Source organism: Gallus gallus, chromosome 3 (genome assembly GCF_016699485.2).
Source record: "Gallus gallus isolate bGalGal1 chromosome 3, bGalGal1.mat.broiler.GRCg7b, whole genome shotgun sequence".
Classification (NCBI taxonomy): Eukaryota; Metazoa; Chordata; class Aves; order Galliformes; family Phasianidae; genus Gallus; species Gallus gallus.
The window spans coordinates 10,187,526-10,204,162 of NC_052534.1; the positions used below are offsets into that span (position 1 = coordinate 10,187,526).

The 16,637-nt window shown below is 43.2% G+C and overlaps 1 protein-coding gene across 2 annotated transcripts in view; it reads left to right on the plus strand.

Moving 5' to 3' along the window:
• Positions 1-16,637, plus strand: part of ACTR2 (ARP2 actin related protein 2 homolog) — a 21,111-nt gene continuing 4,474 nt past the window's right edge. Inside the window, exons 1-8 of one of the 2 annotated variants that reach the window (XM_040696859.2) lie at positions 1-150; positions 4,078-4,188; positions 7,646-7,660; positions 9,615-9,830; positions 13,219-13,291; positions 14,460-14,596; positions 15,291-15,440; positions 16,103-16,248. In XM_040696859.2, the coding sequence (XP_040552793.1) occupies positions 103-150; positions 4,078-4,188; positions 7,646-7,660; positions 9,615-9,830; positions 13,219-13,291; positions 14,460-14,596; positions 15,291-15,440; positions 16,103-16,248 (896 nt within the window). In that variant the 5' untranslated portion in view covers positions 1-102. The remainder of the gene's footprint in view (positions 151-4,077; positions 4,189-7,645; positions 7,661-9,614; positions 9,831-13,218; positions 13,292-14,459; positions 14,597-15,290; positions 15,441-16,102; positions 16,249-16,637) is intronic. The other variant, NM_205224.2, reaches the window with a different exon arrangement.

A 16,637-nucleotide genomic window follows, 5' to 3' on the forward strand; every position in this document is an offset into this window, starting at 1 on the left:
GGGCGGCAGGGCGGGCGCGCGGCCCGGCGGCGGCGTCGTGCGGTGACGGTGCGGCGGTCGGGTACACGGTCGGTCGGCGGCGGAGGAGGAGGAGGAGGAGGGATGGACACGCTGGGGAGGAAGGTGGTGGTGTGCGACAACGGCACCGGGGTGAGTCCCGCAGGCGGCGGGAGGGAGAAGGGCGATTCCCCCGGGCCGGCTTCCTGCCGGCACGCCCGGTCTGCCCGCCGCGCCCTGTGCGGCCCAGCGGCGGGGCCTGCGCCACGGCGAGGCGGCCGGGAATGAATGGGCCGCGGGCGGCGCGGTGGCGGCGCTGCGATGGCCGTGTGCTCCCCGCTCGGGGCTCGCTGCCACCTTCCTGCCCGTGCGCGCACACGGCAGGAATCTGCCGTCCGCTCGGCAGCAGGAAGTGGCAGAGATAGCATCGCGGAGGCGGCGGACCCTCGGGAGGGGCAGCGGTGCGTCCCGTGTGCCTCCACCCACCCCAAAATAATCACAGATATATACGTATTTTTTTTAAAAAAAGCATTTAGAATGAAGAATAAAAACGTTTAAAGCCAAGGACGGAACGGCTAAGACAAAGGATGGCGTTGTTAGGGATTCGGCCTCCTGAATTGCACAGCGTGCTGTCAGCATTAGAAGTGATGAGAGCCGGGATCTGACAGCGCCGCTCTGACCGTCCTGCTGCCTTCTCGTGTTTCCCCCTTCCAGGGGAAATGGTCTCAAATAGGGCTGAGGGTCGGCTGGGCGCTTCCCGCAGTGCCGTTTAGGAAAAGAAAAAGAAGGCATTTCCCACTTCTTTCTTTCCCCTTCTGGTGCTCGGTGCTCCCCTTGGCCCAAGGGGCTCATATCCCAGCACCCCTCTCCATCCTTCAGTGCTGCCCTTCTCGTGGCAGAGCGGCGTTGAGCTGTACGGTGCTTGGCTGGAGCTGGTGACAGCAGCACTGCACTGCTGCGTATAAGGTTGGAAAGCTGGGTATAAATGACACGGTGAGGTGCCTTGATGCTGCTGTTAGGGGCCTGGAGGAGGGGCCAGTGTCACTTCGGCTTCTGTTGGTGTAGGTTGCATTTGCCTCCGAGCAGAGCAGTGCGTGTGTGCAGGTGCCCTGCCTGCAGGGTCGGCCCTGTGCAGGAACGAGGTGTCAGGACACGACTGGTAAATCGGTCAGCTGATTTATCCAGGGAATTGGATACGTCAGATTAGTCCTACTTAGTCAAAAATGGTGTTTTTCACGGTAAGTATTGTCATGCGTGACAAAGAGGACCTGCTTTATATCGAAAGGGTTTCTGATACGCTGTGATATGTCACAATTAATGCGTGAAATTAAGTCTCTAGTCAGGTGCCAGAAGTATTACATAGAGACTAGGAAACTCAGATGCAACTTTAACTGTCAACATGTCTGGAATGTACTGTTCTTGTGCTGAAATACGACCTTAATGGAGCTTGCTGCTCTGAGGAAGAGGCGACTAGAAGGAAGTTCTTGCAACATGTAGTGCAGAATAGAGGCAGGCAATGGCATCTTGACAGCAAGAGTGTTAGAGGTGGATATTCTGTTATAGGGCAAGCAGAAAGTAACTGAGCAGCCTGTAACGTTTCCCTAATAGCATTTGGGGTTTTTGTTTGAGAGTTGCATCAGTTGAAGGAATCAAACACAGCCCCTTGGTAAGAATATGGCTGTGTTCATTTTAAAGCCTGTCACGTGACATCTGTGAGCTTCCTCATTCTTTAGTTCGAAAGAACACTTATACGTTCAAGTTCTTGCTGCTTGATGACTCAGTAGGAAGTGAAAGAGTCCGTGCAAACCACAGTGCAATGGAGAAGAAACTATATATGGTAAAATGGTCATGAGGACAGGCAAAGCGAGCAGCTACTCTGAAAGCATTTTGAGTGTATGGCAGACACTTGCAAAAATGCATGATGGTGAACTTTGGCTGCCTTGCCAAGATGTGTATAAACACACGGAGTGTTGATTAGTGAGCCATGGTGTACACTGAGGGTTGCACTGAAATCATTTGCTACTTGTTCCAAGGGCTGCACGGCGAAGGGATGGCAGAGCAATAAGCACACAGCACTTATTAATAGAGTTTTAATAGAGGGTGGAAGGAACACTGAGTATTTAATACTTGGCTCCAGAAGATGATTATATTCCAAGCAAGTTTGTGATGTTCAATCAAATGTTCTGAGAGATCAGGGAAGGATGAGTATCATACGTTTCTTCTTCCAAAAACCCAAGGTGGTTCAGGATTTATGTCGTGGATACGTTGTTTGTTGGTAAGGTGCATTTATCTGTTATCACTTATCTCTTGGTAGTTTGATCAAGTGTCCTCCTTCAGCCTCAGTACGTGACATTACATCAGCACCAGCCGAGTGCTCGCTGTGCTGGTGGGGAGGATGCTACCCTGAGAACACTCAGCATCTCCCACCAGGGGATGCTGGCTACAGGGCTGCCTTCAGTACTCACTAATGATTCACGTGGCCTGGGGAAGCAAGATGGATTTGAAGGGGAGAAACCACGCAGAGCTTAGCAGAGTTTGTGAAAATGCTGTTCTTACTGATTCTTGGTTCTAACCTGAAAGAGAGAGCCGGAGTTAGGCTATGCAAAATACAGTGAGTGAGGTCGAGGGAGGAGACAGGGAATGGCTCAGCTATCAGGTCTGTGAATTGCCAGTATCCTACTGTTGAGCAACGTCCCGGCAAGGTGTGTCAAGGCCTTGGGGCTTAAGGTAGGGACTGAAAGCTACAGTTACAGCTGAGAGGGTAAGAACTTAGAATAGTATCTTTGTAGCTCAGCGTTTTCTAGTTCAGTTTTCTTGTTGTAGCAATAACCTTGTGTAGTGCTCTGCAAGCAGCAGTCTGTTAAAAAGAGAAGTTTCTTAACAATCTGCAAACCTTACACTCAGCTCAGTCCTTCAGAATGTCTCCAATGTGTCCTGTGGTGTAAAACATTTGGTAAAGCCCTGTGGCATTTCCAGGTAGTGTGATCCAAAAATGTGGCTCCTTGCTTTTCATGGCAGCAGTGCATTCTTGAATACGCAGATAAGATCTGTGTAACTCCCCAGTACTCTTTGTCCCAGTGTCAGTAAGTAGTTGCCTTTACAGAGAACATAGATTGCAACAGAAGGAGTGAAATGAATGTTATACGTGGTAATTCTGCTGCTATTCAGAACAGCACTGCCTTTGTACAGGGCAAATTCTGAGTCAGGGAAAGAAATGAGGGGCACAGAAAGCTAAGAGTTCCCTCTTCACTCCTATTAGCCCAGATTTAACTGGAATGTTTCTTGCACCTTTCCAAGCTTGAAACATTCCTCACGGATGAATAACGTAGAGCAACAGACAGTGACTCTTCATGTTAGAGCTGTACATCATCACAGACGGGGTGTTTTTGTGCTCAGTTCATCCTTAATGCTTTCTTAGCACATGTACTGTATCTTTGGAGCTAGCACTGTAAAACTTCCCTTTGTATGTATTTGAGGAACAAACGCTTTCAGAATGTCCCGCTTGGTGTGAGCTACCACTGGCTGGGACTTCACTTGTCTCATTGCTTTTCTTCCTTAAAATATGTCCTAAAAATGTTAAACTCTCGAGAGATGTGTTTGAACTGTACAGAGCATCTCTGCTGGCTCACAGAAAAACCCTTTTCCACGGCAGCGTAACACCCGAGTTCACAAAGATTTTGTTTGCTGCCCTATCATTTGTTTTGCTGATCCGTGTGTTAATTGGAAAGGCAAATTAATTTGGGTTCTTATGAGGCGGTCCGTTACAAAATGGTAAGTTTGTTTGCTAGAGAACTTCTCATAGGGCGGCAGGAAATTCAGGTTTGAACACTACCCTCTTTGATAGCTCTCAGTCATTTTCATACAGCTGCTTCAAAATGTGACAGTCTGTTTTAGAAAACATTCTGGAAGGTGCTTTGATTCAGTGTGGTATATCTCCGTATCCGGAACGTGTAAAAGGAACGTGAAAGCATAAATCTTGCAGGACTCGTGCTCTTAAACCTGGTGTTTTCCTCCCAGACAGATTGATTATTAGTAAAAGAAAGTAATACGTGCTCTAACAAAATTATTCCTTCCTTGCAGTTTGTGAAATGTGGCTATGCAGGCTCCAATTTTCCGGAGCACATATTTCCAGCCTTGGTTGGAAGACCTATTATAAGATCAACTGCTAAAGTGGGAAACATCGAAATCAAGGTAATTCTTTTCATTATTCTTTTCTGACAGATAAATAATATTGTGGGCATCCTTCAACATAACGCAGTGTTTGCAAATGTTCGTTTCTGTATTCTTCTTTATGCCATTTCTGTATCTCTTGATTAATTTCCATGCTGGATTTTACCCTGTCGTTTACTACAAAGAAATCAAGAGGGTGGTCTAAAGCTCCACAGGGACCTTCAGCTACAATTGAGGAGACAGCAGATAGAGCTCAAGTAGTTCTGGGCAAAAGGAGACTTGAAATACTAATACGTCAGGGCTGTCGGCACTAGAAGGCAGAAATTGAACAGGAGTGGTTGATATTTATCACCGAGCTGTACTTTAAGATTATGAGACAATGCTGAAGAGCTTCTGTAAATTCGAGGACTTTTTGTACTCTTTGCTTTCTGATCACAGTTGATCACCTGTGAAGTTGTAGGAGATGCTTAAGCTTGGTTGTGTTTGTGTTTCATTGTTTCTGTTGCTTTTGGTTTTGTTTTATTGTGGATAGATGTGTGCTACTGGACCATCAGTTAGAGAGTGAGAGGCTGATTTGAACTACTTGTTGGCATGTTATTCTGGGCATGGCGTAATGGGGGGAAACACTGATCCCAAATCTTCTTCAGAAGTCTTGTGGGGGCTATCATTTCTCACTTTCTTTCGTAGCTGCAGAGCAATGCTTCAGTTGTTAGCAATTGCTTCTGCAGTTGAGGCTCTAGTGAATGTCTTGGCCCTGCTGTGGTCACAGCCTCTTGTCTTGCTTCTAGCCACACATTCTCACCTTGTGCTGGCCCTAATGTGCTGCAGTTGTGTGCTGAGCCACTTTAGAGAGCAGATCTAGCTGAAAGAGTGGAATTTCTTCGTCAGGTAAATTTTGACTGCCTCTTAACACAATTGTGAAAGCTAGTTTGAGGGCAAGGTGGAAGCAGGAACTTAAGAGAGAAGCAGAAGTGCACGCAGAACTGTAGAAACCCTCATTTCAGTCAGTGAAGGTCAAGTAGAACCTCACACGTACAGGCTTTCAATGTTGCTTTCCCTGTTGCTTCTGAGTAGTAGTGTAATAAAAGGGGAAAATACACACATCTGTGCAGCCTTGTTCCTTATTTTCAGACTCCTAGAAGTGACAAGGAGAACTTAATTTATCTGACTAACCCTGCCCATGGGAGGGGGTTGGAACTGGGTGGTCTCGACAGTCCCTTCCAACCCAAACCGTTCTGTGATCTTGTGATTCTATGACTTCTGCTGCTGCCTGTAAGAAGTCAGCACTGTCAGCAGGAGGCAGTACGGGTGAGTCGAGAGGATGAAAGATATCACGCCTTCCCAAGCTGCAGTTATTTTATATTGCAACACTCCTTACCTTGTGTCAGCCATGCCAATCTGCTTGAAGGGATGAAGACCTTTCCCCTTCACAATAGCTAGGAGGACATTGGTTGATTTACTATTATTAAGTAGAGGGAAGGCTGATGAAGTTGTGTTCTCTTTCCAACTGATCTGATACAGCCTGTCCCGCCAGTTCTGGTGTCACAATTAGCCGATAACTTAGTTTAATATCCTTACAGATGTCAGTGCTGAACTAGGATAGGAAGTACAAGCAAGTAATTGTTGTGAGAGAGATGCAAAAGACCCCCAAAATTATAATCTTGTTTTTATTGCCCCTCTTATGCCGAAGCGTGGATTATATGTGTCTATTTCAGAGAGCGTAAATTGTGTCCTGATTTCTTCCTAGCTGTTTTAGAGCATCTGCCTGTAAGAGCTTCCTACTTTAAGAAAGAGTTGTATCAAGAAATCTATGCCACAGATACTTTGAATATCCCCCTGGGATAATACAGTGGGTTGACTTGTTAGGTGTGTGTGCCGTCTGCCTCTGTGAGATGCTTGCAGATTTCCTACCCGGAATGTATTTCAGCAGTTGAGTTTTATGCCAAAATTTAATTCTATCCGTTCACTACGGGTCCTTATGTTGTAAGCTTAGAACTGGTTGGAGGAAGTGGCAGGAAGATGACCAGTTTAACTTTCAACAAGTATTCAGACGAGCTGTCATTCCTGTGCAGTTCTCAAACTCAAACAGTGGTTATCATCCATCTACTGAGTGACCAATGGGGAGTTGCTTTGTCCATGTTTTTTCCGGACTCTCATTTCACAGTAAGGTAAATTAATTCCCATTTTTTTATTGCTTACTGCCATAAAAGCACTGAAGCCGAATGGAACAGATAGCCACAAGAAAGCTAGGAGAAGAGTGTGGTCACCCTCCTTATGCATCTGCTGCTGGCTCTGGAATGATTGTGGAACTACAGCCTCAGTACTTGGGGGTGCACCATTTTCTTATACCTGCAGTTCAGGACATAAGCACAAAATTCAGGTATCACCGGTATTATTTGGCTTCAAGTTGCAGCCTCAGAAGTTGGAAACCAGACGTGCAGATACCACTTTGCAGTCTTTACTGATTCACTGATCTTTGAAGCAAGTCTGGGAGTGAATAACCTTATGAAGGCAGGATCATTGTGCATCTTTGACCGATTAAGACAGGATTTTAGGGCATTTGAGACTCGGGGACCTGTTGAGCCATAGCCCACATCCTGCACTTGTACTCAGCTTCTGCCAAAGGCAGTGTGGAGCTGCTCTTTCTCTGGATTTGAAGTGAGGAAGGGGGCTGTGCTTTGACCAGGCTTTTTGGTACTGCCTGTGCTAAGGCAGCTGCCACAAACTGAACACTTTTCCTCTGACACAATTCACACAATAGGTAGATTTGCCTTAATAGTGCTGATAGGTACCTTTATGACATTTGATGATTTACATGTAGATTTAATTGAAGGAGGAGGAATCTCGCTGGTCATGAAAATGACCATAGTATAATTTCAGACAGCATTTGTATGTGTGCATTTTGTACTGCAGGATGCTTTCCAGCTGCTTTAATTCTATCTTCCTACATTCATAGCTTGCTATTGTGAAGAACTTTGGTTCCCTGATATCTGAACAATGAAGTCTCCTTATGGAGGAATACTTTTATGTTATCATTTTGAATTCTTGAGTATTGAAGGCAGAATACTTAAAACAATCTAAAGGTAGCATCAGCCAGAGCTAGCTGTAGTCAAACCCTTTCTGCAGAGTCTCATCTAGTTCAGATGAGCACATTGCTCAGGGTAAAATTCCAGTGTTACAGAGTAGTTATGTGTAGAATCCTATAAGAAAGGAACAGATTTTGTTTGCAACATAAGGTACATAAACACGACGTGCCAGTGACTTGTTGCAGTAGCCTTAAGTAGAGATATTTAAGCTAAAATCCCAAGGATGTTAGCTTGGCCCTAACTATACTAACCTGGATATTTTCCAGCTGTGCGTGCATCTCTTTTTGCCTTACTTCTACTGTGTATTTAAAATAATTGGAGAATTTCATTTAGGCTTTTTCTGACTTTCTTGCTTCTACCTTTTCTTCACCTTTCTTGACCGGTTGAAGTAGAATAACAAAAGAATGGTAAGTGGGGTGCCTCGTGGTGCTTGTTTAGTGTTTATGCTTGATGGGACCTAGAGCTCTTCTGCTGTTTTTTGCTATTCATTGTTCTGTCTTGCCTTACGTTTTGCCTTTGAATACATACTTACTTTGGATGTTTTTCATTGCTTTGGTTTACTAGCAACTAATTCACGAGGGTATTTTATGTACTGTGTTTAAGTATGACATAACCTGTGGTTCTGCAAGGTGCAAGAATAACACTTTGAGACCAATGTGAGCTCAGTATCTCCAACAGTGGAAACTGCTTTACTTAACGTTACAGACAGAGGGCTTGAAGGAAGTTTCAATTTCCAGTTAGACAAATATCATTGAGTCCAGAGCGGTGGAAACACTGAGTGTCATCACAGCGACACTGTATGCACTGCCCTCCTTCACCCAGCATGCGAGGTGTGTGTTTGTGTGCCCTGGAGAACAATGAATGGTTCTGCCCTTCAGCTTTGTTTTGTTAACGGGACTCAGAAGTTTGGTGTGACTTGATTGTGTGTTTGAATACTGGCTTTTCCTGGGCTACATCCTGTCCAGGAGCACAAAGCCTCCAAGAACAGCACACAATAAAACACTGCTGATTCCTCTCACCGGTGGGGTTTCTGATGGCATAAGGTGGCGTGGGGGGGAGTTCTTGCAGTATGCTTCCACTGAAGTACCTTTGATTTTAAAAAGGTAGAGCCTTGGCTTCTGTCTTCTGTACAGTCTGGGTAATGGAGGTGTGATCTACTGCACAAGGGAGAGCAAATGGAGCGCTCTGACAGGGAGAAGGGGTGGGAGAGGAACAGATCATTTTAAACTGTTTTCAATAAACTTCCTTTTTTTCTGGTCGCTGGCAGCTCTTTAGGTTGCTTCTGAAATGGGCTTTTATGGACTCGATGCTGCATTTCTGTGTGCGTCTTTTTCTTTTTACCCCTTGCATTGAATAGTAGATTGAATAACCTTTGCTTTAAAAGTTTTCTGCACCGTGGTAACTGCTGGCATGTTTTTGTGTGGAGCAGACCATTTCTGCAGCAAATTGAAGGTAGCAGTGAAAGCAGTGCTCTAGAAATATGTTCTCAGAGGCGAGATGTGAGCAGCTGAGGCTTCTTTAGGAAACAGGAGATAGAGCAGGGAACAAACACAATGTTATATTGTGCATACTTCCTCTGGGAAGTACGTGGGAAAGGAGAAGACACGGTGCTACTAATTTGAATGTGCGACGTTTGCATAACTGCATAACTAACTTGAAGAAACAGATTGCTTAATGAATGGGAAATGACTGCACAAACTGCATTCGTTGGTTGTGTTTGTGTAAGAATGCCTTGCCGTGGTTTTTGGCTTGGGACTTTCAGCATGGAACAGACCAGGGTATGTTTTACATTTAGATGTCTCTTCTCTTCACACCCTACTGGCATAGGCAACGTGTAAACCACAGTTTCTTTTAAGGTATAGTGTGGAACTTCTCATCACTTACTTGCTGTTGCTACTGTTCTGTTTGCTAATGGACCACTCAATACTCCTTTTCTGGCATCACGCAGCGTGCAGGGAAAATATTCTGCAGTCCACCTACTATCCTTACATGCTGTTTTGTATCTCAGCCTTTTGAAATCTGATGGCAGAATTTTGGAGGTGTCAGTGGAGAAACATCTACACTTACAGAAGCCTTGGCAGCACGTAGCTCCAGTGGGGCTTGTTGGTGTGTTTGGGATTAACTGGAAAGTGGAATTAAAGTTCATTTTGGAGAAGGTTTGGGATGGATGACAGCCCAATTTAAACACTACGTGGAATGTATTCTACTTGTCTCCTAAGTTCCTGAAAGCAATTCTGAAACGTGGGCACTGTTTAAAAACACACAGATGTGGACTAGCACGGCTTGTTGTCCTTGTGTGAGGATTTTGTTCTTTAGAAGACTTTGCAACAACTGACATACTTCTATATTAACATTTTACAGGATCTCATGGTTGGAGATGAAGCAAGTGAATTACGTTCAATGCTGGAAGTTAATTATCCAATGGAGAATGGCATCGTTCGGAACTGGGATGATATGAAGCACCTCTGGGATTACACATTTGGACCAGAGAAACTTAATATTGACACAAAAAATTGTAAAATACTGCTTACAGAGCCTCCCATGAACCCAACTAAAAACAGAGAGAAGATCGTGGAGGTATGTCTCTCTAGTAGGAGCTAAGATGTGCTGTTGTTGAAGTGTGGATAAAAACTTGAGTTTTCTTGGAATGCCCAGAAGCTGCCTGAGGCAAGGCAGTTCTCCTGTCTTCTGAGCAAAATGTGTCATCAGCCATGCTTGTAAAGGCTGCTGTGGGCAAATTCAAACAGTCCCTCTTATCCAAACGTTATAAGCAGACTGAGTGTCTCAAGCCATGTCACCAACAAAACAGGGTTAGAAATGCATGTTCTTCTTCAGGTATCTAAGATATTTTGATAGCCAGTAACGTTTCACAAGAGATTGAGGCTTGAACAAGACGATGCTTACCAGATGGAGCACTGTTGCTGGAAGTAGCTGAGACAAAGGTGTGATGACAACCAATTCATCGATCTTTGATTAACGCTAGGGATTGTCAATGAAAGCCTTCTTAGAAGGAAAGCTGGGTTCTTGGGTCCTGTGCTGCCCCGGACAACCTATGAATTCAGTTGGTTAGAGGAATAAGAACTGAATTTTATCATGACCTACTAACTTTCCTTTAAAAAACCATTAGTTGTCACAGCTGTAGTAATGCTTTCTGCAATGTGTTTTTTGCAGTAATCTTTTCTTTCAGCATCTTGCTAAATAAATCCAAGGTGGAAAAACTTAAGGATTCATCCAAGTGTACAATTTTCTTGTGGTTTTTAAACTGAAACTTTTCTAGCATTTATAGACATTAGTGGCCCATTATCTAAGTGCTGCGTAACTCAACATTAGCGATGTTATCTGTTGTGTATCAGTCAGCCGTGGTGTGATGAACATAGTGGCCTATTCTGGGTTGCCTCCATGTAGTAGGAATGGCTGGATTTCCTGTTGAAGCTGCTTTGCTTTTCAGCTGTCTACAATGGTGTGCTTGTTTCTGTCTTCCTGCTAAGTGCAACAGGCTGGGTTTTAGTTATTCTGGTACTGAGTAATTTTATCCCATAAATTGAGAAGCCTCCTATAGCCTCTGAAGTCTGAGAAAACATTTGTACTGCCCCATGTGCTTTTTAAAACCACTCCAGAGACTGCAGATCCTTAACCACGATTCAGAGGATTAAGGAGAACCAGAACCCATTTTCACAAACTCAAACTTGAGCTGAACAGGAGTTCACTGTTTCTATTGATATTCTTAATGGATCATAGCATTACGAGGAGTAGGAATATTTAACTTCTAACTGCAACCTATTTACACTGGTCTGTCTTCCATTTTTGACACAGACTCTGCTTTTCCAGGGAGGCTAGACCAAAATGAAGCAGGGAATAGAATTAGTATTTTCCTAGAGCCGGTAGTGAATGTCTCTATATTTTGTGATGCATTTCAGTAATAGTATTTCAAAAGAAAAAGCTCTATCACTTGGACCATATCAAGACGGTAGATAATTGCATGTGCTGTACTTCATTCTACTTCCATTGATTCTCTTTCCTCACCGCATTTCTCCATCAAACACAGCTACATAGTAATGGCAGTTCACATGAGGTGCACTTGTAACATATCTACTTTTAAAGCGCTGTTTCCTTTGTAGCAAGCACAAGACACAGATTGCTATTCAATTTAAGGTAATGTTTGCTGCTTGTCTCCAGTTGCTCGCTGCATTCTCATTCTGAAATACCCTTAGGAGCAGCTTGACTTTCATGGCATGCCATGTAGCATTAGAGATACACTCTAGCACAGTCACTTCTCCCAGTTCCAGACTAGTTTTCTTGATCTCTTCATCCCAATTCTTAGTTCTTCCTCCCTCCACCCAATTAGAACATCCCTAGCTAATCCAAAAGCAGCTGTCACTAGAAGGAAAATCTTTTGGGGAGAATATTCTGCTCTGTATTTACATCTTATGTTTTTTAACATAGCCATCCTGTGACAAGGCGTTTTTCTAGTCAAAGAGAACAGACCTAGATGTCTTGAAAGAAAGAACAGCAAACCCCAGATCTCTGCATATGAGCTTCAGTAGGTTTTTGCAGTTCAGATGGGGGGTTGTAAAAACCCAAAGCAAGCTATTCTCATGGCAGGGTGCTCTGCTGTCATCCCCTCTACGTTCCTCTAACTTCTGTCATACTGTATGCTCGCTGCAGATGTACTCAGAAAGGGAGCATCTGTCTTCCCAGGGATTTTGCTATGTGCTCAATATAGCTATGAAATAATTAACTTGACTTTGCAAGGATCAGGATTTTGATGTGGATCAGCCATTTAAAAACGTGCTCCTCTAACAGAGGAGGGTCTTTAAATAGTTCAGAATTTTGAAATAGTCAGGCATCAGCATTTTTTTTTTTCCTTTAAGATATTTAAGATCTTTAAGATATCTTTCACTTGAACTGTGGGAGTGCTTAGGATTTAATCAGTTGCTAATCCTGGAAGTGGCAGAAGTGCTCGGGAGGCTGTAGGAGAGCAGAAACAGAACTTTGTGCTGGAATGATCAGAGTTCATCATTTTTTTTCATGGTAAAGCATTTGGAGGAGGAAGCTGCTGTGCATTACTTGTTTACTTGGCCTTCTTTGTGTTTATAAAGAGGACAAGATCCTATAAACTGAACATCCTTTAATTTGAAACCATTTCTTCACCGCAGCCAGTTTCAGTGCTTAGGGGAGCCTAGTCTATGAGATGGGCAATTACCTTTCATGTTTTAATAGGAGCTGTTCTGCAAACCTACATTGTTTTTTTTTCACACGGAGGGTGGTGGTGCACTGAACAGGCTGCCCAAGGAGGCTGTGGATGCCCCATCCCTGCAGGCATTCAAGGCCAGGCTGGATGTGGCTCTGGGCAGCCTGGTCTGCTGGTTGGCGACCCTGCACATAGCAGGGGGGTTGGAACTCAGCGATCACTGTGGTCCTTTTCAACCCAGGCCATTCTATGATTCTATGATTGTTCTGTAAGTAGTAACTGAGTCGTTCTAGATGCACTCCTTCCATTGCAGCGAGGTTTACGCTGAAGCTAATTCTAGAAGTTTGTCATCCCTTGCATTTGGGCCTTCTTCCTTTCTTTGAAGTGCAGAGAACAATCTGTGACGCTGCGCTGATTCTAGACCAGGATGAGTAGGTGTTTGTTTGCTCTGTATTTGACAATCTCCGGTTGTGCAGAGACTGCTGACCCTGATGTGAAGAAGGAAAAAACCTGAAGCTCGTTAGAATTAGAACATACAGCTTTAACAAATGTTTAGTTCCCAAGTCACATTTAAATAATGAAGTAGTTGGCTGGCCTTGCAAGTATGTGCCTCCCACTCAATAGGCACTTTAGAAAATGGCTTGGTAAAACGGCAGGAATTGGCATATAGGTTTCTTGAAACGCAGAATTACATGAGGACTGTTTTCAAACATTTATGACATGTTATTTAAGGATGGCCTTACTTGGACATTAATTTTTGCCTTCATCTTGCAGGTTATGTTTGAGACATACCAGTTTTCTGGAGTGTACGTGGCCATTCAGGCTGTCCTTACTTTGTATGCTCAAGGTAGGCAAAGATAACTTAAAATATGTTTAATTTATGTGTTGCTAAGGTAGAGCTCTAATATAGTATTAATGAGGCTTGGGTCTACTTTAATACTGCTGTAAGCAAGCTCAGTTCTGTCTTAAAGGTTTGTTTTTCATTTTGGGGAATTATGGCTAGTTATCTTTGTGTGCACATTTAGCAGACGTACTTGTGAAACCCAGTTTATCAAAACTCGTTGTTTCAAGGTGCAGTCATTTTAACACTTAGCGTCTTTCCAGGGCTGAATGACGTGCTTTTGGTTTTCTGAGACGTTTATTGCCACAAATGAATTTGAAGCAGTTGATGAGGTGACTTTGCACTGTTTTCAGTTCAAGAACATGTTGATTCTTCTGCTGGATATAAACAAGAATAAATAACTGCCAGCTTAAGAAGAAAATTACAGATTCACTGAATTCAATAGAAATTCTGCCATTGGCTGCCATCCATCAATGATCTAGGATATTCAAGCACATGGGTTCTAATAACATGACTTCTTACATCTGTTTACTGGTGGCTTGGTGTACTTAACCATTGTGTGGCAGGAAATTAAAACATCCTCACTCGTTAACATGTCATCGTAGTTTCTGTGCCCAAGAACAGAAGCTCAGGGGAGGGACTGCTGTGCAAGTCACTAAAAGCAGCTGAAGCCAAACCACTCTTGCAGACCTGGTTTTTAGCTTTATTTGCTAATCACTCTCTTTTTATTTTTTTTTTTTCCTTTATCACTGTTCTTTGTTTGGTTCATCACAAGTCTGTCTGTCTGGAAAATATACACTCTTACATCTACAATTACAGCTGAATTTATTTTACTGCGTAGTGCTCAGTTACTCCAAACAACAAAACACAGAAAACTTGGAGCAGCCCACTGTCGAAGAGCAGATATTTTCTACCCTATGAAAGCACTGATTGGTACTCGAGAAGAAAGCATCCTGAACAAGTCCTAATAGTAATTCTAACAAGAGAAACCTGTGGCATGAATGCCTCTACATTTCTCCATGTTGCACATATGTAGCCAAATCTGCTGAGGATGACCATTACAGTGTTCCTTTAGGATACCAACGAGGTTATGATTACAATGTTCAAACTGTTCTGCTCTATTTATGGAGGTGCTAATAACAGTTGTACTTCCTCCCCTGTTCTGTTCTTTTAGGTCTGTTGACTGGTGTTGTTGTGGACTCTGGAGATGGTGTAACTCATATTTGCCCAGTTTATGAAGGTTTCTCTCTCCCTCATCTCACCAGACGGTTAGATATTGCTGGGAGGGATATCACCAGGTACCTCATTAAGGTGAGCTGAAAAGAGTCTTTAAGGTTGAGCTGATGGCTGTGGTGCACTGTTTCAAGTTAAAATCCCTCGGTATCATGAAACTGCTAAACACCTCCCTTTATTATTTGTATGTTAATTACAAAAAGAACACCAGTAGTCTCTGTATTGCTTCAGCCTGTCTGTATTACATTTCCTCATCTGAATCATGTGATAGCATTGGTATTATTCAGACTTCGCTCACTTTCCTAGTAGCAATCTAAGAAGGGAAGGGACTCCATTCTGTATTTGGGAAGGAAAATCTCAAATTTGGCTTTCTTGATATGTAAAATAAAAACCAGAATGTATTCTAACATCCTTTTCAGTGTGAACAGTAATGTAATGATTCTTACCTGATTATTAAACCTTAGGATTTTTTAATCCAGAATATTGCTTAAGCGGAATACTGTGCTGTTCTGAAGTCGTAAATATGAGAGTTATTTTAGTTATCGTTCACTTCTGTACTGGAAGCTCTGAGGAAAAAGAAAATTTCCAACTTACAGCGATGTTTTTTTCCTTTTTCTGATAATAATGGATACAGTCACAGATTTGACTTAATACTGAATGTGCGGTTAGAAAAGCCAGGCAAGCTTGACAAGTTTTTGACTGTGCACGCTGGGGGGTAAGGAGATCTGTACTGTTTCTCACATTTATTGCTAATCTAATCTGTTCACTGTAGCTCCTCTTACTGCGAGGGTATGCTTTCAACCATTCTGCTGATTTCGAGACCGTTCGCATGATCAAGGAAAAGCTGTGCTATGTGGGATACAACATTGAGCAGGAGCAGAAACTGGCATTAGAGACCACAGTACTAGTTGAATCGTACACGGTGAGTGTTTTGGGACAGATTTTCTTGACCTAAATGTATTATGTCTAAAATCAGGTAGCGTTTAGCTTTGATTCCTTGTAAGTTTTTCTTGGCAGTAGCTCACTTCCCAGACATAAAAGTCTGTAGAATGGCATTACTTGGTTCTGGGAAAACTTGAAGAGCTGATTTTGGGGATATCTTTAAAGCTTTGTACTGACTTTTGTAGCTGTAGATGCTTGAAATTTGAATATTACAGCACAAACACTTGTAGAGAAAGTGGACTTACTCTAGCGTGTCAGATTGTTTCAGCTTCATCCCTCTAGCTGTGATGCATCTGAGACTGGTAACTGGTAAGAAGAGGGGTAAACTTGCTCTTAGGAGACTTGCTGTAGCACATGAAAGGAAAGGACTTTCAGAGTAGTGTTTTTCTTGCTGCAAGTTCATCTTTGAAATCAAGATGAAGAACTGTATTGCAAGGCAGCGTTTGGTACTTCAGTATCAATATAATGTGGTCCTTGATCTCTGTAAGTAAATCACACTGAAGAATTAGTATCTTGCAGTGGTGACAATAAGCAAGGATTTCCTGCTTTAAAACACTAAGTAACAATGTAAGCCATTTCCTCCTGCTTTCTGTATCTAAGTGGCTAAAAGCAGCCTGCTGAATGGTGCTTTCTCTTCACTAGCTCCCAGATGGCAGGATTATCAAAGTCGGTGGAGAACGGTTTGAGGCACCAGAGGCGCTCTTCCAGCCTCACTTAATCAATGTGGAGGGGGTTGGTGTGGCTGAACTGCTGTTCAACACCATCCAGGCTGCTGACATTGATACCAGGTAAGAGAACCCTTATTCCTGTACTCTGGCAGTGAATTTTGACACAGGGACTGCTTTCCAAGAAAATAACATCATCTTGCTTTAGTCACCACTGTGTGCACAGCTGTGTGAAGATGCATACTGGAACTGGGGGTCAGTCTCAGGTGACTTTTTGAAGCTTAATGCGTTATCTGAAAACATTACCATTTTGTATGAGTAAGCAAGGATTAAATCTTGGAATTGTGGGGTTTCTTTTCTGTTTCTTCCTTTTTAATTGCTGCTTTCTGGGATATCTGGAAAGGCGTGAGCAAGTGTGCCAAACTTGTGCAAAAAGTTGTTTTTGTGTTTGTGTGATGGCAGTTTTGTAGATCTGTATTTACTTCCCTGTATGTACAGGTACCTTCTTGTCC